General features: G+C 45.5%; 1 protein-coding gene across 10 annotated transcripts in view; it reads right to left on the bottom strand.

Annotated features, from left to right (window-relative positions):
- The window catches only part of smoc1 (SPARC related modular calcium binding 1), a 170224-nt gene that overhangs the window by 84360 nt on the left and 60864 nt on the right, over positions 1-25000 (bottom strand). For 8 of the 10 annotated variants that reach the window (XM_031829354.1, XM_031829356.1, XM_031829353.1 and 5 more), the window contains exons 4-7: positions 19516-19628; positions 19196-19295; positions 3879-3932; positions 1947-1994 (exon numbers count right to left, since the gene is read on the bottom strand). In XM_031829354.1, coding sequence (XP_031685214.1) covers positions 1947-1994; positions 3879-3932; positions 19196-19295; positions 19516-19628 — 315 coding nt within the window. The remainder of the gene's footprint in view (positions 1-1946; positions 1995-3878; positions 3933-19195; positions 19296-19515; positions 19629-25000) is intronic. The other 2 variants (XM_031829361.1, XM_031829363.1) reach the window with 1 other exon arrangement.

Here is a 25000-nt window from a genome sequence, read left to right as displayed (position 1 = left end):
TCCCTCCCACTCCTGCAGTGTACACCACCCCTGGGGCTTGCAAATGACAACAGTCAGACACGTCTGTAGCGAATGTATATATTTCAGGGCTGATATTCCACAGAGGAATGGGGCCTGTGGAGTCAGCAGCGTGGTCCTGGGGGTTAGACTTTGGTGTGAGATCAGGCATCATTTACTTTTTCAACACATATGCTGGAGAAGCCTGGAAGGTTAATAATTGTTAACACTTAAACAATTTAAAAACAGCAACTGCAAATACCTTTACCACTTTAATTGTGTAATTCATATATTTATCAGAATGGCAAATCTGTGCCTTGGTGAAACTAAGAATCGATGCGGTGAGAGGGGGAGATGTTTGAGTCCAGTGCATTTCATCTGTACACAAATATGGACTTTTCACAGAGAAACAAATTACCCAAACAAACACACCCACACCCACACACACCCACACCTACACACACACCCACACACACCCACACCCACACACACCCACACCCACCCACACACACCCACCCACACACACCCACACACACCCACACCCACACACACACCCACACACACACCCACACACACACCCACACACACACACACCCACACACACCCCCACACACACCCACACACACACACACCCACACCCACACACCCACCCACACACACACACACACCCACACCCACACCCACCCACACCCACCCACACCCACACCCACACCCACACCCACACCCACACTGAGAATGGTGCTGAACAACGATTAATAACCTCGATTTGGATGAATATTTGTACGTCAGCGAGTCGGCGGTAAAGGACCAGGACGAATTCCCCGACAGTCGAAAAAAGGAATGTCTGGTTCTCTCACCAACCACACACAGCTGTTCCAGACGACTGTGTGATCACGTTTTCCGTGGCCGATCTAAAACCTTTAAACAGGTCAACATTCACAATGCCGCAGGGCCAGACGGATAACCAGGGCGAGTGCTCAGAGCAGGCGCTGACCAGCTGTCGAGTGACTTCATTGACATTTTCAACTTTTTCCTGACTCAGTCTGTAATGCCAACATGTTTCAAGAGAGACCACCATAGTCCCTGTGCCTAAGAATGCCAAGGTAACCTGTCTTATTGCCCCGTAGCACTCACATCTGTAGCCATAAAATGCTTTGAAAGACTGGTCATGGCTCACATCAACATCATCATCCCAGACACCCTGGACCCACTCCAATTTGCATACCGCCCCAACAGACCCACAGATGATGCAATCTCTACTGCACTCCGCACTGCCCTTTCCCACCTGGACAAAAGGAACACCTACATGAGAATGCTGTTCATTGACTACAGCTCAGCGTTCAACACCATAGTGACCTCAAAGCTCATCACTAAGGCTAAGGACCCTGGGACTGAACACCTCCCTCTGCAACTGGATCTTGGACTTCCTGACTGGCCGACCCCAGGTGGTGAGGGTAGGCAACAACACATCCGCCCCGCTCACCCTCAACACGGGGGACCCTCAGGGATGTCCCCTCCTGTACTCCCTGTTCACCCACGACACCAACACCATCATTAAAGGAAAGGTTCACCCATTTTGAATGTTATATTGGTTTTTTTTGTGCGTCTCTGAGGGATGTTCTATGGATTCCCCGGGTCATTTCCTGTTTCCTGTTTTCATGTGTATCTGAGTTATTGGCGTTCAAGCAGGCAGAAAACTGTCCAGGATGACGAAGCAAATCTTTCTTACTTTGCTATTCTTTCTTACTTTGCTATTCTTTCTTACTTTGCTAATCTTTCTTACTTTGCTAATCTTTCTTACTTTTTATCTCTGTATTATTGGTTTAGGGTAAGTAATCATTTAACGGTAAAGTCTACACCTGTTGTATTAGGCACATGTGACAAATTATATTTGATTTTGATTTGAAAAACACACACATACACACCACAGCTGGTGGATCTCAGCTCACCTTTTCTCCCGGAACTAGGAGGTCCAGATGGTTTATCGGTTACTGACCCTTTAAAGAGAAAACACAACATCTTTACAACATCTCTTCTACAGGACAGAACAGGACAGTACACACACACATTAAACACACACACACACACACACACACATTAAACACACACACACACATATTAAACACACACACACACACATTAAACACACACACACATTAAACACACACACACACACATTAAACACACACACACACACACACATATTAAACACACACACATTAAACACACACACACACACACACACACAGACACACACACACACACACACACACAGACACACACATTAAACACACACACACACACACACACACATACACACACATTAAACACACTCACACACACACACATTAAACACACGCACACACACATTAAACACACACACACACACATTAAACACACACACACACACAGACACACACACACACACACACACATTAAACACACACACACACACACATTAAACACACACACACACACACACATTAAACACACACACACATTAAACACACACACACACACACACACATTAAACACACACACACACACACACACACATTAAACACACACACACACACACACACACACACACACACACACACACACAGACACACACACACACATTAAACACACACACACACACATTAAACACACACACACACACACACACATTAAACACACACACACACACAGACACACGCACACGCACACACACACACACATTAAACACACACACACACATTAAACACACACACACACACACACACATTAAACACACACACACACACACACATTAAACACACTCACACACACACACATTAAACACACGCACACACACATTAAACACACACACACACACATTAAACACACACACACACACAGACACACACACACACACACACACATTAAACACACACACACACACACATTAAACACACACACACACACACACATTAAACACACACACACATTAAACACACACACACACACACACACATTAAACACACACACACACACACACACACATTAAACACACACACACACACACACACACACACACACACACACACAGACACACACACACACATTAAACACACACACACACACATTAAACACACACACACACACACACACATTAAACACACACACACACACAGACACACGCACACGCACACACACACACACATTAAACACACACACACACATTAAACACACACACACACACACACACATTAAACACACACACACACACACACATTAAACACACACACACACATTAAACACACACACACACATTAAACACACACACACACATTAAACACACACACACACATTAAACACACACACACACACACAGACACACGCACACACACACACACATTAAACACACACACACACATTAAACACACACACACACACACACACACATTAAACACACACACACACATTAAACACACACACACACACACTCACTCACTCACTGACACACACATATGTTCTATTCTACAGAACAGACAGACAGTAGAGAAGCCTCATGTAGACCTCCAAGGTTAGACAGTCCTCACCTCACGAACATCTTCTGACTGACAAGAGGATATTAGTTTGGCAACACCTTCTACACTAGTAACAATCATAACTAAACAATGTGGTCCACCCCCCTGGTAGGCTACAGTCAGACATGAAATAGGCATGTAACAGTGAATATCATTCCTCTTTTCTGAGCATGCAGATAGTCAAGCTAGGTTGGCATGCACAGGTTCAGAGGTCATTGACAGAATTCAGAATTCAATAGACAATCCGACCAATTAGAATGAATATAAGAGGGAAGAGAGTTGAAATTCAATGAATGAATGAATGGAGGCGATTGGAATTAAAGTTACTACCTGACAACTTGTCACTTGTCCCAGCATGAGTTCCCATAAATTCACGGAAGTTTCCTGCAAACGTATGATGATGTAAGATGGTTGACAGGCGATAGAGAATGAACAGGGGCAGTTGATAATATGGTAGAAGGCGCTGGAGACGGCTGAGTTGGGCGGCGAGTTGTGTTTCAGCACACTCTTAGAAAAAAGGTGGCATCTAGAAGCTAAAAATGTTCTTTGGCTGCCCCCATCGGAGAACAATTTTTTGGTTTCAGGTAGAACCTGAACCTGGAACCCAAAAGGGTTCTACCTGGAATCCAAAAGGGTTCTACCTGGAATCCAAAAGGGTTCTACCTGGAATCCAAAAGGGTTCTACCTGGAACCCAAAAGGGTTCTGCCTGGAATCCAAAAGGGTTCTCCTATGGAGCCGGCTGAAGATCCTTTTGGGACCCTTTTTTCTAAGAGTGTACTGCACTTCAAGTTTGGGATTCCTGAGGTTACAGTTCTTTAGAAAGTATTCTCACCCTGGACTTTCTGGCATTGAGTTGTTACAGCCTGAACTAAAAATATATATTTTTGTCACTGGCCTAAACACAATACCACATGATGCCAAAGTGGAATGATGTCACTACAAAAATACAGGCGTCCTCCCTAACTCAGTTCTCAGTTGCTGGAGAGGAAGGAAACGGCTCAGAGATTTCACCATGAGGAAAATGGTGACTTTAAAACAGTTACTGAGTTTAATGGCTGTGATAAAAGAGGATGGATCAACAATATTGTAGTTACTCCACAACAGAGGGGGGGACCAAGTCATCATTATTCGAGTCACAAGCAAGTCTCAAGTCACAAGGTCTGAGTCTCAAGTCAAGTCCCTAGTCGAATGGGTCGAGTCTCTAGTCAAGTCCAAGTCGTGCATTCTAAAACATGTCATGTCAAGTCTCAAGTCACAAGGTCCGAGTCTCAAGTCGAGTCCCAAGTCGAATGGGTCGAGTCTCTAGTCAAGTCCAAGTCGTGCATTCTAAAACATGTCAAAAATTATATATATATACATGCAACAACTTATCTTATTTATTGAGTCTAGCAGACAGCCCTTTTCATTATTTTGATGATGCAATTGTAAAATAGGGCCCTTGCTGTCCTAAGGGCTTGACATCAGCAGAAGGCAAGGCAGGTTGATGTGCTCAGAGTGTACATGTATTTACAAGTCTTGGGGATCCAATGGTGAAAGAGCCTTATCATACACAAAGTACACAAGTATATTTTCCAAATACACATGGGCAATAGCCTCAAAAGAAATAGCCTCTGTCTCAGGCCTAACCTATTTGAACGGACACAGGTTGAGGGCCAGACTGTACCCTTGAGAAATCAAATGGAATCTATCTAACAGGAGCTCGGACAGTATAATATAACCACCTGACCATACAATTACCCAAATGACAGTTACAAACCAATGAACGGGTTCTACAATGTAAAAGACAATATCCACATCCCATTGTTACATTGGTATATTCATATTAATCAGACCTAATGATTATGAATTGTATTATTAACGATATTTCAACACAATGGCGATCCGTCATTCAGGACCTGTTTTGAGCACCAACTGTTATTTTGGCATTAATACGTGTCACGTGTCTGTTTTTTCAACAATGAAGTTACTAAAGCCACATTACGTCACCGCAAAATCTACGGGCTCGTAACAAACACGGTCTCTTTTTTTAAACTGTTTTTTGCTCCAAAACGTAGCAGTGTTCTGTCGCTCACTGGGACACTATGTCACCGCAAAATCTATGGGCAGAGCTCGAAAATTCAAGCCCCTTTGGGTGCTGCCATAGAGTTACATTAGAAGTGCCCATCCGATAAGGCTCGGTGTCATTGGCCACAGATGACTTGACGTCAAATCACGTTATATCTACTGTAGCATTGATTGGACTGATCAGGTCAACATCTAACTTTCAAAATCTTAGCTAGCAGACATCACCATGAATCAAGTCAACAACCTACTGGCAAATCCTTTTCAATTCTTGTCATATGAAGAGAAATAATGAAGAGAAATAATGAAGAGACATTATAGATAAAACAGATCTGTGCTCAGATCTCCTTGTTAGATTGTCTCTGCTCTCTCACCTCTGGAACAATAGGGTCTCCTGGTTAGATTGTCTCTGCTCTCTCCCCTCTGTAACATTATGATCTCCTTGTTAGATTGTCTCTGCTCTCTCCCCTCTGGAACAATAGGATCTCCTGGTTAGATTGTCTCTGCTCTCTCACCTCTGGAACAGTAGGGTCTCCTGGTTAGATTGTCTCTGCTCTCTCCCCTCTGGAACAATAGGATCTCCTGATTAGATTGTCTCTGCTCTCTCCCCTCTGGAACAATAGGATCTCCTGGTTATATTGTCTCTGCTCTCTTCTCTCCGCAACAATAGGATCTCCTGATTAGATTGTCTCTGCTCTCTCACCTCTGGAACAATAGGATCTCCTGATTAGATTGTCTCTGCTCTCTCCCCTCTGTAACATTATGATCTCCTGATTAGATTGTCTCTGCTCTCTCACCTCTGGAACATTATGATCTCCTTGTTAGATTTTCTCTGCTCTCTCACCTCTGGAACAATAGGATCTCCTGGTTAGATTGTCTCTGCTCTCTCACCTCTGGAACAATAGGATCTCCTGGTTAGATTGTCTCCTCTCTCTCCCCTCTGTAACATTATGATCTCCTTGTTAGATTGTCTCTGCTCTCTCCCCTCTGGAACAATAGGATCTCCTGGTTAGATTGTCTCTGCTCTCTCACCTCTGGAACAATAGGATCTCCTGGTTAGATTGTCTCCTCTCTCTCCCCTCTGTAACATTATGATCTCCTTGTTAGATTGTCTCTGCTCTCTCCCCTCTGGAACAATAGGATCTCCTGGTTAGATTGTCTCCTCTCTCTCCCCTCTGTAACATTATGATCTCCTTGTTAGATTGTCTCTGCTCTCTCCCCTCTGGAACAATAGGATCTCCTTGTTATATTGTCTCTGCTCTCTCCCCTCTGGAATAATAGGATATCCTGGATAGATTGCCTCTGCTCTCTTCTCTCCGCAACAATAGGATCTCCTGATTAGATTTTCTCTGCTCTCTGACCGTTGGACATAAACATGACACAACAATTGGAAATTGCTAATTCAACAAGGAGTGGTTTGGAAGGAATCAGTGACTAACTGCAAGCCTTGCAAAGCAATCACTAGCCTGCTATTCAGTGGAGTGCGGTCCAAGTTTGGGTTTAAGGGTCTCTTTTCCAAGCTTAAATGGATAAACATTCACATGCAACACCATGGGCCAGAAAAGCGTAATACATTGGCCATGCTGTCAATGCAAAACAACTGGAAACTCGGAACTGGGAAATCTCAGAGTTCAGTGAGTTCAAGACAACTGGGAACGTGGAACAAAACGAGCTCCGACTGGGAAAATACGTGTTGAACAGTCATCCAACTTCTGAATTGCAAGTCGGGAACTCGGGCGTCTTTCTAGAGCTCCGACCTGAAGATCACTGACGTCATGATTCGACCTTGTTTTTTTTAGTTGTCTTGAAAGCACCATAAATCCAGAGAATTCCAGACCTTGATGACAAAGTTTGCCCACGAAGGACTGCTGCACCACATTTCTGTTGAAGTGAGCAGCACAACAAGGTGAGTCCAAAAATGTCTTGCTGCTTCATAAATGATGTAATATGCCAGCGAGATATGTATACTGAAGCTAAGAAAGTAATACTAAGTGTATGTTGTGTGGGAAGCTGTTAGTAGCCCATGTGCCTCACCCTAATAATTTGGTCCCTTTCCCCCTCATAACTTAGCCTATTGTTCTGACTTGTAAGAGCTTTCATTGTCTGCTTATATGCCCTGTTTATTTACCCTACGGTTCTGACTTGGTGTACAAGGAGAATACTGTAAGAACGGATAAGAATGGATCATGTTCTGAATTCTGTCGCTGTACATTTCAAAAGTGCTGAACAAATAGTTATATTAACTACATCTGTCTTAGATCACTTATTAATGCCTTAATCAAATGTACAGATTGTCTCTTATCCGCTTATCGTTCCCTTATGCCATAGTTTGTCAGTAAAAAATGTATTTACATTTGTTTAAGCAAGTCAGCCATATCAGCTATGTTATTTTTTAAAGGCAGTAAATCAGGCTCTGCTGATAACCAGGTGTAGCAGTGGTAAGGATTCACTGTATGGTGCTGAAAAGAAAGTTCTGCTGTTGGGACAGCTTTATGTAGGCCCTAACAGTTTGTGGGCACCATTTGTCACCGTTATAGTGCAATGAATGTATTGTTTAGTGTTGTGTAGTTTAGTGTTGTGTTGTTTAGTGTTGTTTAGTGTTTAGTGGCTTTGCATAAAAAACTGTACATCTTGTTTTTTTTTCTCTTATTCAATCATCATCAATCCTTATTCAACATTCTGACTCCACGTAGTTTCTAACCCTAACCCTAACCCGCACTGAGGCACACGCTCCTACTACGCACAACCAGAATGACAGAGACACGCGGAACCCTGGGAAACATGAATAAAGGAAAACATAAATTGAATTGAATAAACATAACTTCTATCTCATGAGTCTTAAACATCACTCCCACTCCGAGTGGGCCAATAAATTATTGTCTAAATGAAAATGTACCATAGGCCAATCAAACATGAAAAATAAATCTACATGTTGTAATAAACTGTACGGGGATATATTGATGTCACGCTAGCAATTATTGTAGTAATTATTAATTATTATGTAATATAGATTTACCACATAGGGCCTATGCATTTAAACGTGTGAAAGCAACATTTCAACAAGAGAACAAAGCGCTCTCCAGATTGGAGAGTCGTGTGTCTTCGCCAATAATAATGGATTCCTATATTTTGACATTTGCGCTGTACCCAATCCTATAGCTGTACAGCAAATCAGCAATCTGTTCGCTAGCTCACACAACCTGTGTTGATTGACAGTTTGCTGGTCCAATCAGAATGCTGAGTGTGCATTTCACTTGTCAATCTGTTGAAACTTGGATGCTTTTTTCACAAGGTTGATGCTGCAGCTACTGTCTATGGCTGCGTGTAGAGTAATCCACGTAGACTCTGTGCCACAAAATGAGTGACAAAACATTAGAAAACATTGCCAGATAAATTCAAGTCATTAGTCTCAAGTCAAAGTAGAGTCTCAAGTCAAAGTAGAGTCTCAAGTTAAAGTAGAGTCTCAAGTCAAAGTAGAGTCTCAAGTCAAAGTAGAGTCTCAAGTCAAAGTATAGTCTCAAGTCAAAGTAGAGTCTCAAGTCAAAGTAGAGTCCCGAGTTTTGAGGCTCCAAGTCCAAGTCAAGTTTCAAGTTCTTTTATTTGCAAATTTGTGAGTCCAAGTCATGTGAATATATTCCAAATCCTGATTAACCACAAGGCACTAAAGTAATACTGCAAAAAAAACTCAATTGACTTTTTTGGCCTGAATACAAAGTCTAATGTTTGGGGCAAATCCAATACAGCACATTACTGAGTACCACTCTCCATATTTTCAAGTGAAGTGGTGGCTGCATTATGTTATGGGTATCCTTGGAACTATTAAGGACTGGGGAGTTTTTCAGGATAAAAAAAATCTACCGGATGGAGCTAAGCACAGGCAAAATCCTAGAGGAAAACCTGGTTCAGTCTGCTTTCCACACACTGGGAAATGAATTCATCTTTCAGCAGGACAAAAACCTAAAACACAAAGCCAAATCTACACTAGAGTTGGTTACCAAGAAGACAGGGAATGTTCCTGAGGTGCCGAGTTACAGTTTTGAATGAAATCTACTTGAAAATCTACGGCAAGACCTGAAATTGGTTGTCTAGCAATGACCAACAACCAATTTGACAGAGCTTGAAGAATGTTTTAAAGAATAATTGGCAAATGTTTCACAATCCAGGTGTAGAAAGATCTTACGAGACTTACCCAGAAAGACTCACTGCTATAATCGCTACCAAAGGTGATTTTACAAAGTATTGACTCAGTGGAGTGAATACTTACAGTACCAGTCAAAAGTTTGGACACCTACTCATTCAAGGGCTTTTCTTGATTTTTAACTATTTTCTACATTGTAGAATAATAGTGAAGACATCAAAACTCTGAAAAAACACATATGGAATCATGTAGTAACCAAAAAAGTGTTAAACAAATGAAAATATATTTTATTTTGAGATGCTTAAAAGTAGCCACACTTTGCCCTGATAAGAACTTTGCATACTCTTGGTATTCTCTCAACCAGCATCACCTGGAATACTTATTGAACAGTCTTGAAGGAGTTCCCACATATGCTGAGCACTTGCTGGCTGCTTTTCCTTCACCCTGCGGTCCAACTCATCCCAAACCATCTCAATTGGGTTGACGTCAGGTGATTGTGGAGGCCAGGTCATCTGATGCAGCACTCCATCACTCTCATTCGTGGTCAATTAGCCCTTACACAGCCTGGAGGTGTGTTGGGTCATTCTCCTGTTGAAAAACAAATGATAATCCTACTAAGCCCAAACCAGATGTGATGGCGTATCGCAGCAGAATGCTGTGGTAGCCATGCTGGTTAAGTGTGCCTTGAATTCTAAATAAATCACTGACTGTGTCACCAGCAAAGCACCCCCACGACATCCCACCTCCTCCTCCTCCATGCTTCATGGTGGGAACTACACATGCAGAGATCATCCGTTCACCTACTCTGCGTCTCACAAAGAAATGGCGGTTGGAAGCAAAAATCTCAAATTTGGACTCATCAGACCAAAGGACAGATTTTCACCGGTCTAATGTGCATTGCTTGTGTTTCTTGTTCCAAGCAAGTCTCTTCTTATTATTGGTGTCCTTTAGTTGTGGTTTCTTTGCCGCAATTCGACCATGAAGTCCTGATTCACTCAGTCTCCTCTGAACAGTTGATGTTAAGATGTGTCTGTTATTTGAACTCCGTGAAGCATTTAATTGGGCTGCAATTTCTGAGGCTGGTAACTCTAATGAACTTATCCTCTGCAGCAGAGTTACCTCTGGGTCTTCCTTTCCTGTGGCAGTCCTCATGAGAGACAGTTTCATCATAGCACTTGATGGCTTTTGCGACTGCACTTGAAGAAACTTTTAAAGTTCTTGAAATTTTCCGGATTGACTGACCTTCATGTCTTAATAAATTAAAGTAATGATGGGAATGTCATTTCTCTTTGCTTATTTTAGCTGTTCTTGTCATAATATGGACTTGGTCTTTTACCAAATAGGGCTGTCTTCTGATACTACCCCTACCTTGTAACAACCCAACTGATTGGCTCAAATGCAATAAGGAAATACATTCCACAAATGAACTTTTAACAAGGTACACCTGTTAATTGAAATGCATTCCATGTGACTACCTCATGAAGCCTATTGAGAGGACACCAAGAGTGTGAAGATCTGTCATCAAGGCAAACAGTGGCTACTTTGAATAATATAAAATATATTTTGATGTGTTTAACACTTGTTAGGTTACTACATGATTCCATATGTGTTATTTCATAGTTTTGATGTCTTCACTATTATTCTACAATGTAGAAAATAGAAAATAGAAAGACAAATCCTGGAATGAGTAGGTGTGTCCAAACTTTTGACTGGTACTATATGTAAATGAGATATTTCTGTATTTCATTTTCAACACATTTGCAAAAATGTATAAAAACATGTTTTCACATCATTATGAGGTTTTGTGTGTAGATGGTTGAGGGGGAAAAAAAGATCATTTTGGAAGGCGAAATGGAAATTCAGTTGAATTTGAAATATAATTCCTAACTGAAATTGAAGCAGGGTGACGTTTATTGCCATGAATCTTGCCAAAACGGTTAAGGGTTTAGATTTAAAATCAGATTTTGTGACTTTGTGGCAGTGCCAGCTAATGACCAGTGCAGAACTGCCTACAGGGCAAGATTCATGACAATAAATGCCAACCTGCGAAATGGAATTGATCCCAACCGTGACCAGCTGTAGTGTTACTGGGAGATGTGACCGCCTGTAGACTTGACACACACATTCCACATTATTTCACTATTCCCAAAATATTACTAAAAAAATTTCAGATATCTGGATAGTTTAAATTCAAATTATTTTTTTTACAAATATAACGCTCATGAGTCTTGACCAATCAGAATGATGTGGAACAGAAGTCTGATTTTCACCATGATATAGAACATATTATTTTACAAAAGGTTTATTTGGGGCATGGCGATGTCAGATAGGGCGATGTCAGGGCAGGGTGATGTCAGATAGGGCGATGTCAGGGCAGGGTGATGTCAGGGCAGGGTGATGTCAGGGCAGGGTGATGTCAGGGCAGGGCGATGTCAGGGCAGGGCGATGTCAGAGCAGGGTGATGTCAGGGCAGGGCGATGTCAGGGCAGGGCGATGTCAGGGCAGGGCGATGTCAGGGCAGGGTGATGTCAGGGCAGGGCGATGTCAGGGCAGGGCGATGTCAGGGCAGGGCGATGTCAGGGCAGGGCGATGTCAGGGCAGGGCGATGTCAGGGCAGGGCGATGTCAGGGCAGGGCGATGTCAGGGCAGGGCGATGTCAGGGCAGGGTGATGTCAGGGCAGGGCGATGTCAGGGCAGGGTGATGTCAGGGCATGGCGATGTCAGGGCATAGCGATGTCAGGGCAGGGCGATGTCAGGGCATAGCGATGTCAGGGCAGGGCGATGTCAGGGCATAGCGATGTCAGGGCATGGCGATGTCAGGGCAGGGCGATGTCAGGGCATGGCGATGTCAGGGCAGGGCGATGTCAGGGCAGGGCGATGTCAGGGGAGGGCGATGTCAGGGCATAGCGATGTCAGGGCATAGCGATGTCAGGGCATAGCGATGTCAGGGCATAGCGATGTCAGGGCAGGGCGATGTCAGGGCATGGCGATGTCAGGGCAGGGCGATGTCAGGGCATAGCGATGTCAGGGCATGGCGATGTCAGGGCATAGCGATGTCAGGGCATGGCGATGTCAGGGCATAGCGATGTCAGGGCATGGCGATGTCAGGGCATAGCGATGTCAGGGCATGGCGATGTCAGGGCAGGGCGATGTCAGGGCATGGCGATGTCAGGGCAGGGCGATGTCAGGGCAGGGCGATGTCAGGGCATGGCGATGTCAGGGCAGGGCGATGTCAGGGGAGGGCGATGTCAGGGCATAGCGATGTCAGGGCATAGCGATGTCAGGGCATAGCGATGTCAGGGCATAGCGATGTCAGGGCAGGGCGATGTCAGGGCATGGCGATGTCAGGGAAGGGCGATGTCAGGGCATAGCGATGTCAGGGCATGGCGATGTCAGGGCATAGCGATGTCAGGGCATGGTGATGTCAGGGCATAGCGATGTCAGGGCATGGCGATGTCAGGGCAGGGCGATGTCAGGGCATGGCGATGTCAGGGCATAGCGATGTCAGGGCAGGGCGATGTCAGGGCATAGCGATGTCAGGGCAGGGCGATGTCAGGGCAGGGCGATGTCAGGGCAGGGCGATGTCAGGGCATAGCGATGTCAGGGCATGGCGATGTCAGGGCATAGCGATGTCAGGGCAGGGCGATGTCAGGGCAGGGCGATGTCAGGGCATAGCGATGTCAGGGCAGGGCGATGTCAGGGCATAGCGATGTCAGGGCAGGGCGATGTCAGGGCATGGCGATGTCAGGGCAGGGCGATGTCAGGGCAGGGCGATGTCAGGGCATGGCGATGTCAGGGCATAGCGATGTCAGGGCAGGGCGATGTCAGGGCATAGCGATGTCAGGGCAGGGCGATGTCAGGGCATAGCGATGTCAGGGCATAGCGATGTCAGGGCAGGGCGATGTCAGGGCATAGCGATGTCAGGGCATAGCGATGTCAGGGCAGGGCGATGTCAGGGCATGGCGATGTCAGGGAAGGGCGATGTCAGGGCATGGCGATGTCAGGGCATGGCGATGTCAGGGCAGGGCGATGTCAGGGCATAGCGATGTCAGGGCAGGGCGATGTCAGGGCATGGCGATGTCAGGGCAGGGCGATGTCAGGGCATAGCGATGTCAGGGCATGGCGATGTCAGGGCATAGCGATGTCAGGGCATGGTGATGTCAGGGCAGGGCGATGTCAGGGCAGGGCGATGTCAGGGCATAGCAATGTCAGGGCATGGTGATGTCAGGGCATGGCGATGTCAGGGCAGGGCGATGTCAGGGCATGGTGATGTCAGGGCATGGCGATGTCAGGGCAGGGCGATGTCAGGGCAGGTCGATGTCAGGGCAGGGCGATGTCAGGGCATGGCGATGGGTGATGTCAGAGCAGGGTGATGTCAGAGCAGGGTGATGTCAGAGCAGGGTGATGTTAGAGCAGGGCGATGTCAGAGCAGGGCGAGGTCAGGGCAGGGCGAGGTCAGGGCAGGGTGATGTCAGATCAGGGCAGGTCAGGTCAGAGCAGGGCGATGTCAGAGCAGGGCGATGTTAGGGCAGGGTGATGTCAGGGCAGGTCAGGTCAGATCAGGGCGATGTCAGGGCAGGGTGATGTCAGGGCAGGGCGATGTCAGAGCAGGGCGATGTCAGAGCAGGGTGATGTCAGAGCAGGGTGATGTCAGAGCAGGGTGATGTCAGAGCAGGGTGATGTCAGGGCAGGGTGATGTCAGAGCAGGGCGATGTCAGAGCAGGGCGATGTCAGAGCAGGGCGATGTCAGGGCAGGGCGATGTCAGGGCAGGGTGATGTCAGAGCAGGGCGATGTCAGGGCGAGGTCAGGGCAGGGTGATGTCAGGGCAGGGCGATGTCAGATCAGGGCGATGTCAGAGCAGGGCGATGTCAGAGCAGGGCGATGTCAGGGCAGGGTGATGTCAGGGCAGGGCGATGTCAGAGCAGGGCGATGTCAGAGCAGGGCGATGTCAGAGCAGGGCATGCTGGGGGTTTCAAAATGTGCAGCAGTAGCTCAACGCACGGTTATAAAAACGACATGCAAAAGTTTGTTATTTTATTAAATTAAGTATTTCAAATGTCATGGTATATCCTTGTAGGTAACAACGTCACAAGGATAATCTCATTCAATTTACTGTATAACAAAGCTTTTTCTATGTCAAAGGCCTTTCTTTAAAAAACAAGAATCTAAAACAGTTTACCACTCAAGTAATCTAATACTAACGTTCGTTCGGATGTCCAGATAATCGTGCTCATTCGTAACACAACAGAGTGAAATGAATACATTTGCAAGAAACAATAATGAAGATATTGGACCTTATGCAGGACAAAAGAGTGTACGATCTTAGTGGTTTTATCACATGTACTGTACATTGCAGTAAATGCATTCCCAAAATACCAAATGATTTTGTTCATGGTCATGACTGGACATGTTTCCGTGCTGGATTGCAATTGTTGTTGATGCTGATTGGAAGAATGGGAGAGGAGGATGCTGATTGGAGGAATGGGCAGGAAGAGGGCGTGGTGTAGAATGTGGAGCAGGTGAATCAAAGAGAATAGAGACAGGGGTGCTGGTTCTTGTCTCAGTAGCCAGAGGTAAGCGTGTGATCCCTTTCTCCTCCTAAATGTACACCACCTGTGTTAGCTCAGCAGCTCCTATCTGGCACTAGCCATACTAAGCTCAGAGAATGATCTCTTTCTCTCAGTGGGAAAATAACAGTCATTATCAAAAGTGTTCCAATCCAGTTCCAGCGCAGCTGTATCTCTTTGTCTGGGACACTGACATATCTGCCTGCCTAAGAACTGATCGAGGGGGTGAGAGGAGGGCTTTAGAGAGAGAGGCTTTCTGACTGTGGAAAAATTAAGAAACAGGAGAGGAGAGGGGTGAGGAGAGAGAGGACAGGAGAGGAGAGGGGTGAGGAGAGAGAGGAGAGGGGTGAGGAGAGAGAGGAGAGGAGAGAGAGGAGAGGAGTGAGGAGAGAGAGGAGAGGAGAGAGAGGAGAGGACAGGAATGAGGAGAAGGGTGAGGAGAGAGAGGAGAGAGAGAGGAGAGGACAGGAATGAGGAGAGAGAGGAGAGGGGTGAGGAGAGAGAGGACAGGAATGAGGAGAAGGGTGAGGAGAGAGGAGATGACAGGAATGAGGAGAGAGAGGAGAGGAGTGAGGAGAGAGAGGAGAGGACAGGAATGAGGAGAAGGGTGAGGAGAGAGGAGATGACAGGAATGAGGAGAGAGAGGAGAGGAGTGAGGAGAGAGAGGAGAGGACAGGAATGAGGAGAGAGAGGAGAGGAGTGAGGAGAGAGAGGAGAGGACAGGAATGAGGAGAGAGAGGAGAGGACAGGAATGAGAGAGAGGAGAAGGGTGAGGAGAGAGAGGAGATGACAGGAATGAGGAGAGAGAGAGGAGAGGGGTGAGGAGAGAGAGGACAGGAATGAGGAGAAGGGTGAGGAGAGAGGAGATGACAGGAATGAGGAGAGAGAGGAGAGGAGTGAGGAGAGAGAGGAGAGGACAGGAATGAGGAGAACGGTGAGGAGAGAGGAGATGACAGGAATGAGGAGAGAGAGGAGAGGAGTGAGGAGAGAGAGGAGAGGACAGGAATGAGGAGAGAGAGGAGAGGACAGGAATGAGAGAGAGGAGAAGGGTGAGGAGAGAGGAGATGACAGGAATGAGGAGAGAGAGGAGAGGGGTGAGGAGAGAGAGGTGAGGAGAGGAGTGAGGAGAGAGAGGAGAGGACAGGAATGAAGAGAGAGAGGAGAGGGGTGAGGAGAGAGAGGAGAGGAGAGAGAGGGGTGAGGAGAGAGAGGAGAGGATAGGAATGAGGAGAGCGAGGAGAGGAGAGCAAGGACACAGTTAGTCCTGAGATGGCAGCTGGAAACACTTCCCCCGTCCCCAGAGCTGGACCTTCTGGATAGAGTTCACTATGCCCCTCTAGTCACCTTACGACTAGGATAGCACACATGTATGTACAGTTGAAGTCGGAAGTTTACATACACCTTAGCCAAATACATTTAAACTCAGTTTTTCACTATTCCTGACATTTAATCCTCGTAAAAATTCCCTGTCTTAGGTCAGTTAGGGATCACCACTTTATTTCAAGAATGTGAAATGTCAGAATAATAGTAGAGATAATGATTTATTTCAGCTTTTATTTCTTTCATCACATTCCCAGAGGGTCAGAAGTTTACATACACTCAATTAGTATTTGGTAGCATTGCCTTTAAATTGTTTAACTTGGGTCAAATGTTTCGGGTAGCCTTCCACAAGCTTCCCACAATAAGTTGGGTGAATTTAGTCCCATTCCTCCTGACAGAGCTGGTGTAACTCAGTCAGGTTTATAGGCCTCCTTGCTTGCACACGCTTTTTCAGTTCTGCCCACAATTGTCTATAGGATTGAGGTCATGGCATTGTGATGGCCACTCCAATACCTTACCTTTGTTGTCCTTAAGTCATTTTGCCACAACTTTGTGGCAAGATTTAACTTCATGACTGATGTCTTGAGATGTTGCTTCAATATATCCACATCATTTTCTTTCCTCGTGATGCCATATATTTTGTGAAGTGCACCAGTCTCGTCTGCAGCAAAGCACCCCCACAACATGATGCTGCCACCCCCGTGCTTCACGGATGGGATGGTGTTCTTCAGCTTGCAAGTCTACCCCTTTTTCCTCCGAACATAACAATGGTCATTATGGCCTAACAGTTCTATTTTTGTTTCATCAGACAAGAGGACATTTCTCCAAAAAGTACGAACTTTGTCCCCATTTGCAGTTGCAAACCGTAGTCTGGCTTTTTTATGGCAGTTTTGGAGCAGTGGCTTCTTCCTTGCTGAGCTGCCTTTCAGGTTATGTCGATATAGGACTCATTTTACTGTGGATATAGATACCTTTGTACCTGTTTCCTCCAGCATCTTCACAAGGTCCTTTGCTGTTGTTCTGGGATTGATTTGCACTTTCCGCACCAAATTACGTTCATCTCCAGGAGACAGAACGCGTCTCCTTCCTGAGCGGTATGACGGTTGCGTGGTCCCATGGTGTTTATACTTGCGTACTATTGTTTGTACAGATGAACATGGTACCTTCAGGCATGTGGAAATTGCTGCCAAGGATGAACCAGACTTGTGGAGGTTTATAAATTGTTTTCTGAGGTCTTGGCTGATTTCTTTAGATTTTCCTATGATGTCAAGCAAAGAGGCACTGAGTTTGAAGGTAGGCCTTGAAATACATCCACAGGTACACCTCCAATTGACTCAAATTATGTCAATTAGCCTATCAGAAACTTCTAAAGCCATGACATCATTTTCTGGAATTTTCCAAGCTGTTTAAAGGCACAGTCAACTTAGTGTATGTAAACTTCTGACCCACTGGAATTGTGATACAGTGAATTATAAGTGAAATAATCTGTCTGTAAACAATTGTTGGAAAACTTGCCAAAACTATAGTTTGTTAACAAGAAATTTGTGGAGTGGTTGAAAAACAAGTTTTAATGATTCCAACCTAAGTGTATGTAAACTTCCGACTTCAACTGTATATACCCTACCATGCAGGACAGTAGCCTGGTACAGCTCTGCCAACAGTTCCATGTGTACCTGAACACCCAGCCCTGTCTCTAATCTCTAACGGTACCTGAACACCCAGCCCTGTCTCTAATCTCTAACGGTACCTGAACACCCAGCCCTGTCTCTAATCTCTAACGGTACCTGAACACCCAGCCCTGTCAATAATCTCTAACGGTACCTGAACACCCAGCCCTGTCTCTAATCTCTAACGGTACCTGAACACCCAGCCCTGTCTCTAATCTCTAACGGTACCTGAACACCCAGCCCTGTCAATAATCTCTAACGGTACCTGAACACCCAGCCCTGTCTCTAATCTCTAACGGTACCTGAACACCCAGCCCTGTCTCTAATCTCTAACGGTACCTGAACACCCAGTCCTGTCTCTAATCTCTAACGGTACCTGAACACCCAGCCCTGTCTCTAATCTCTAACGGTACCTGAACACCCAGCCCTGTCTCTAATCTCTAACAGTACCTGAACACCCAGCCCTGTCACTAATCTCTAACGGTACCTGAACACCCAGCCTGTCTCTAATCTCTAACGGTACCTGAACACCCAGCCCTGACTCTAATCTCTAACGGTACCTGAACACCCAGTCCTGTCTCTAATCTCTAACGGTACCTGAACACCCAGCCCTGTCTCTAATCTCTAACGGTACCTGAACACCCAGCCCTGTCTCTAATCTCTAACGGTACCTGAACACCCAGTCCTGTCTCTAATCTCTAACGGTACCTGAACACCCAGCCGTGTCTCTAATCTCTCAAGGTACCTGAACACCCAGCCCTGTCTCTAATCTCTAACGGTACCTGAACACCCAGTCCTGTCTCTAATCTCTAACGGTACCTGAACACCCAGCCTGTCTCTAATCTCTAACGGTACCTGAACACCCAGCCGTGTCTCTAATCTCTCAAGGTACCTGAACACACAGGGGTCCTGTTGTGCACGGAGGAACCGCTGACTGGTTTGCCGTCGGTGGTGACACACCAGCAGTATCCTGTCAGAGTGTGACACTGCACCTGTAGAGAGCAGAAAGCACAGGACAGAGACAGGTGGGAAACAGGTACATGTATACTGGAGGGTCCATGACAATGGTGTCCCAAAATGTCCAGGTTTTTCACAAAAAAAAAACTGAGAAAGTCTCCTATAATTCCTCCAACCGGGATTTTTGATTTCCTGCAAAGTTTCCGGGGTTTTGCAATTGGCTTCCAGAGATGAAGATTCCTGAGAGAGACAGACCTGGGCGAAGGTTCCGTCCTCGTTGCATTCTGGGATGAAGATGGACGCCTGAGGTCTCTTAGCCTGCTCCAGAGCCTGATTCCTCTCCACCCTGCACTTAGACTGGCCTCCGTCTGAAATACAAACACAAGGACAGGTATACTGTACCTGTATTCATTCACTGTCACAGCATTGAAAACTACAGCACAGAAGGTTGGTGGCTCCTTAATTAGGGAGGATGGGCTCGTGGTAAAGACCGGAGCCGAGTTGTTTCCAGCTGTTTGATTTGCTACGTTCCAGACATTATTATGAGCCTCCACTGAACTACAGGTACACCTGCCCTGCATTTACTGTCCCAGCATGCACAACCAGAGGACAGGTATACCTGCATCCACTGTCCCAGCATGCACAACAGGTATACCTGCATTCACTGTCCCAGCATGCACAACCAGAGGACAGGTATACCTGCATCCACTGTCCCAGCATGCACAACCAAAGGACAGGTATACCTGCATTCACTGTCCCAGCATGCACAACCAGAGGACAGGTATACCTGCATCCACTGTCCCAGCATGCACAACCAAAGGACAGGTATACCTGCATTCACTGTCCCAGCATGCACAACCAGAGGACAGGTATACCTGCATCCACTGTCCCAGCATGCACAACCAGAGGACAGGTATACCTGCATCCACTGTCCCAGCATGCACAACCAAAGGACAGGTATACCTGCATTCACTGTCCCAGCATGCACAACCAGAGGACAGGTATACCTGCATCCACTGTCCCAGCATGCACAACCAAAGGACAGGTATACCTGCATTCACTGTCCCAGCATGCACAACCAGAGGACAGGTATACCTGCATTCACTGTCCCAGCATGCACAACCAGAGGACAGGTATACCTGCTCCACTGTCCCAGCATGCACAACCAGAGGACAGTGGGTGGGGTTATATCCTTCCTGTTTGGCCCTGTCCGGGGGTGTCCCGGATGGGTCCACAGTGTCTCCTGACCCCTCCTGTCTCAGCCTCCAGTATTTATGCTGCAGTAGTTTATGTGTCAGGGGGCTAGGGTCAGTTTGTTATATCTGGAGTACTTCTCCTGTCCTATTCGGTGTCCTGTGTGAATCTAAGTGTGCGTTCTCTAATTCTCTCCTTCTCTCTTTCTTTCTCTCTCTCGGAGGACCTGAGCCCTAGGACCATGCCCCAGGACTACCTGACATGATGACTCCTTGCTGTCCCCAGTCCACCTGGCCGTGCTGCTGCTCCAGTTTCAACTGTTCTGCCTTCTTATTATTCGAACATGCTGGTCATTTATGAACATTTGAACATCTTGGCCATGTTCTGTTATAATCTCCACCAGGCACAGCCAGAAGAGGACTGGCCACCCCACATAGCCTGGTTCCTCTCTAGGTTTCTTCCTAGGTTTTGGCCTTTCTAGGGAGTTTTTCCTAGCCACCGTGCTTCTACACCTGCATTGCTTGCTGTTTGGGGTTTTAGGCTGGGTTTCTGTACAGCACTTTGAGATATCAGCTGATGTACAAAGGGCTATATAAATAAATTTGATTTGATTTGACAGGTATACCTGCATCAACCGTCCCAGCATGCACAACCAGAGGACAGGTATACCTGCATTTACTGTCCCAGCATGCACAACAGGTATACAAAGGTAGGACCTTAATTTGATCAGTCTTTTGTTGCTGTGAATTCTTAAAATGTGTATTGTATTTTTTTAGTTTTAAAAATGTTTCTAAAGTTTGTTTTACATCCACTTTGAAGTTTAAGACTTGATTTCCCCAAAAGAAAAATGTAAATGAATTATTAACTACATAATAGTTCACATTTCCTGTGGCTGCAGGATATTCTTTCTGCTGTAACAAACTGGCTCAAATTAACATCCTAGATCTGTACTTGTATTAACTGAAACAACATCCCAACCCACTGGCTCACCTCTGCTAGCAACACACACTCTCTGTGCACCTACTTTATACTGAAATCTCAAAACTTAATTTGACAGTACATTCCAGACATTTAAAAACATTCTCAGTGCCTCTTTGCATCATGGGAAAATGGCACGTATCACAGAATGTTCTGTCAATTTTCACATAAAAACTTCAATAGGATGAAAGTTGTTTAACATGTTTCGTAAGTTTCTATCAGAAAACATTTATTTTATTTTATTCACAATGAAAATGTTTAAAGCTCATTTTAAACCTATATACATGCTTCCTGTAAGACCATATGATCTGTGACCCGTACATGGTGCAGACCATATGATCTGTGACCCATACATGGTGCAGACCATAAGATCTGTGACCCGTACATGGTGCAGACCATATGATCTGTGACCCGTACATGGTGCAGACCATATGATCTGTGACCCGTACATGGTGCAGACCATATGATCTGTGACCCATACATGGTGCAGACCATATGATCTGTGACCCGTACATGGTGCAGACCATATGATCTGTGACCCATACATGGTGCAGACCATATGATCTGTGACCCGTACATGGTGCAGACCATATGATCTGTGACCCGTACATGGTGCAGACCATATGATCTGTGACCCATACATGGTGCAGACCATATGATCTGTGACCCATTCATGGTGCAGACCATATGATCTGTGACCCATACATGATGCAGACCATATGATCTGTGACCCATACATGGTGCAGACCATATGATCTGTGACCCGTACATGGTGCAGACCATATGATCTGTGACCCATACATGGTGCAGACCATATGATCTGTGACCCGTACATGGTGCAGACCATATGATCTGTGACCCATACATGGTGCAGACCACATCTTGGAGTCATTAGACCATATGATCTGTGACCCATACATGGTGCAGACCATATGATCTGTGACCCGTACATGGTGCAGACCACATCTTGGAGTCATTAGACCATATGATCTGTGACCCATACATGGTGCAGACCACATCTTGGAGTCATTAGACCATATGATCTGTGACCCGTACATGGTGCAGACCATATGATCTGTGACCCGTACATGGTGCAGACCACATCTTGGAGTCATTAGACCATATGATCTGTGACCCATACATGGTGCAGACCACATCTTGGAGTCATTAGACCATATGATCTGTGACCCATACATGGTGCAGACCACATCTTGGAGTCATTAGACCATATGATCTGTGACCCGTACATGGTGCAGACCACATCTTGGAGTCATTAGACCATATGATCTGTGACCCATACATGGTGCAGACCACATCTTGGAGTCATTAGACCATATGATCTGTGACCCGTACATGGTGCAGACCACATCTTGGAGTCATTAGACCATATGATCTGTGACCCGTACATGGTGCAGACCACATCTTGGAGTCATTAGACCATATGATCTGTGACCCGTACATGGTGCAGACCATATGATCTGTGACCCATACATGGTGCAGACCACATCTTGGAGTCATTAGACCATATGATCTGTGACCCATACATGGTGCAGACCACATCTTGGAGTCATTAGACCATATGATCTGTGACCCATACATGGTGCAGACCACATCTTGGAGTCATTAGACCATATGATCTGTGACCCATACATGGTGCAGACCACATCTTGGAGTCATTAGACCATATGATCTGTGACCCATACATGGTGCAGACCACATCTTGGAGTCATTAGACCATATGATCTGTGACCCATACATTATACTCCCTATTGTGTGCTCTAAAATATGGACTATATCTCAGGATTTTTTCAAAATCTTTACAACATTTTAAATATATATGTTGATGGTCCAGGGACCCCCTCCGATGCAAACCGGCAACCCAGGAACCCCAATCATACGTTAGTAATTGTCTATCAGGTGAATGATAATGGCAAGGAGAAGTAATCAACATTTTAAAATGAATAGATTTGGTACATCGTTTTTCATTATTTCAACCCCACATTAGGATTGGAAAAGGGCTCTGTTACTTTAGAAGACTAGGTAGCAGAGTGGGTTCTGTTACTTTAGAAGACTAGGTAGCAGAGTGGGTTCTGTTACTTTAGAAGACTAGGTAGCAGAGTGGGTTCTGTTACTTTAGAAGACTAGGTAGCAGAGTGGGTTCTGTTACTTTAGAAGACTAGGTAGCAGAGTGGGTTCTGTTACTTTAGAAGACTAGGTAGCAGAGTGGGTTCTGTTACTTTAGAAGACTAGGTAGCAGAGTGGGTTCTGTTACTTTAGAAGACTAGGTAGCAGAGTGGGTTCTGTTACTTTAGAAGACTAGGTAGCAGAGTGGGTTCTGTTACTTTAGAAGACTAGGTAGCAGAGTGGGTTCTGTTACTTTAGAAGACTAGGTAGCAGAGTGGGTTCTGTTACTTTAGAAGACTAGGTAGCAGAGTGGGTTCTGTTACTTTAGAAGACTAGGTAGCAGAGTGGGTTCTGTTACTTTAGAAGACTAGGTAGCAGAGTGGGTTCTGTTACTTTGGAAGACTAGGTAGCAGAGTGGGTTCTGTTACTTTAGAAGACTAGGTAGCAGAGTGGGTTCTGTTACTTTAGAAGACTAGGTAGCAGAGTGGTTCTGTTACTTTAGAAGACTAGGTAGCAGAGTGGGTTCTGTTACTTTAGAAGACTAGGTAGCAGAGTGGGTTCTGTTACTTTAGAAGACTAGGTAGTAGAGTGGGTTCTGTTACTTTAGAAGACTAGGTAGCAGAGTGGGTTCTGTTACTTTAGAAGACTAGGTAGCAGAGTGGGTTCTGTTACTTTAGAAGACTAGGTAGCAGAGTGGGTTCTGTTACTTTAGAAGACTAGGTAGCAGAGTGGGTTCTGTTACTTTAGAAGACTATGTAGCAGAGTGGGTTCTGTTACTTTAGAAGACTAGGTAGCAGAGTGGGTTCTGTTACTTTAGAAGACTAGGTAGCAGAGTAGCAGAGTGGGTTCTGTTACTTTGAAGACTAGGTAGCAGAGTGGGTTCTGTTACTTTGGAAGACTAGGTAGCAGAGTGGGTTCTGTTACTTTAGAAGACTAGGTAGCAGAGTGGGTTCTGTTACTTTAGAAGACTAGGTAGCAGAGTGGGTTCTGTTACTTTAGAAGACTAGGTAGCAGAGTGGGTTCTGTTACTTTAGAAGACTAGGTAGCAGAGTGGGTTCTGTTACTTTAGAAGACTAGGTAGCAGAGTGGGTTCTGTTACTTTAGAAGACTAGGTAGCAGAGTGGGTTCTGTTACTTTAGAAGACTAGGTAGCAGAGTGGGTTCTGTTACTTTAGAAGACTAGGTAGCAGAGTGGGTTCTGTTACTTTAGAAGACTAGGTAGCAGAGTGGGTTCTGTTACTTTAGAAGACTAGGTAGCAGAGTGGGTTCTGTTACTTTAGAAGACTAGGTAGCAGAGTGGGTTCTGTTACTTTAGAAGACTAGGTAGCAGAGTGGGTTCTGTTACTTTAGAAGACTAGGTAGCAGAGTGGGTTCTGTTACTTTAGAAGACTAGGTAGCAGAGTGGGTTCTGTTACTTTAGAAGACTAGGTAGCAGAGTGGGTTCT

This window comes from Oncorhynchus kisutch, linkage group LG7 (assembly GCF_002021735.2).
Source record: "Oncorhynchus kisutch isolate 150728-3 linkage group LG7, Okis_V2, whole genome shotgun sequence".
NCBI lineage: Eukaryota > Metazoa > Chordata > Actinopteri > Salmoniformes > Salmonidae > Oncorhynchus > Oncorhynchus kisutch.
The sequence above is the reverse complement of the archived record's forward strand: the minus strand, read 5'-3'. Positions and strand labels throughout refer to the sequence as shown.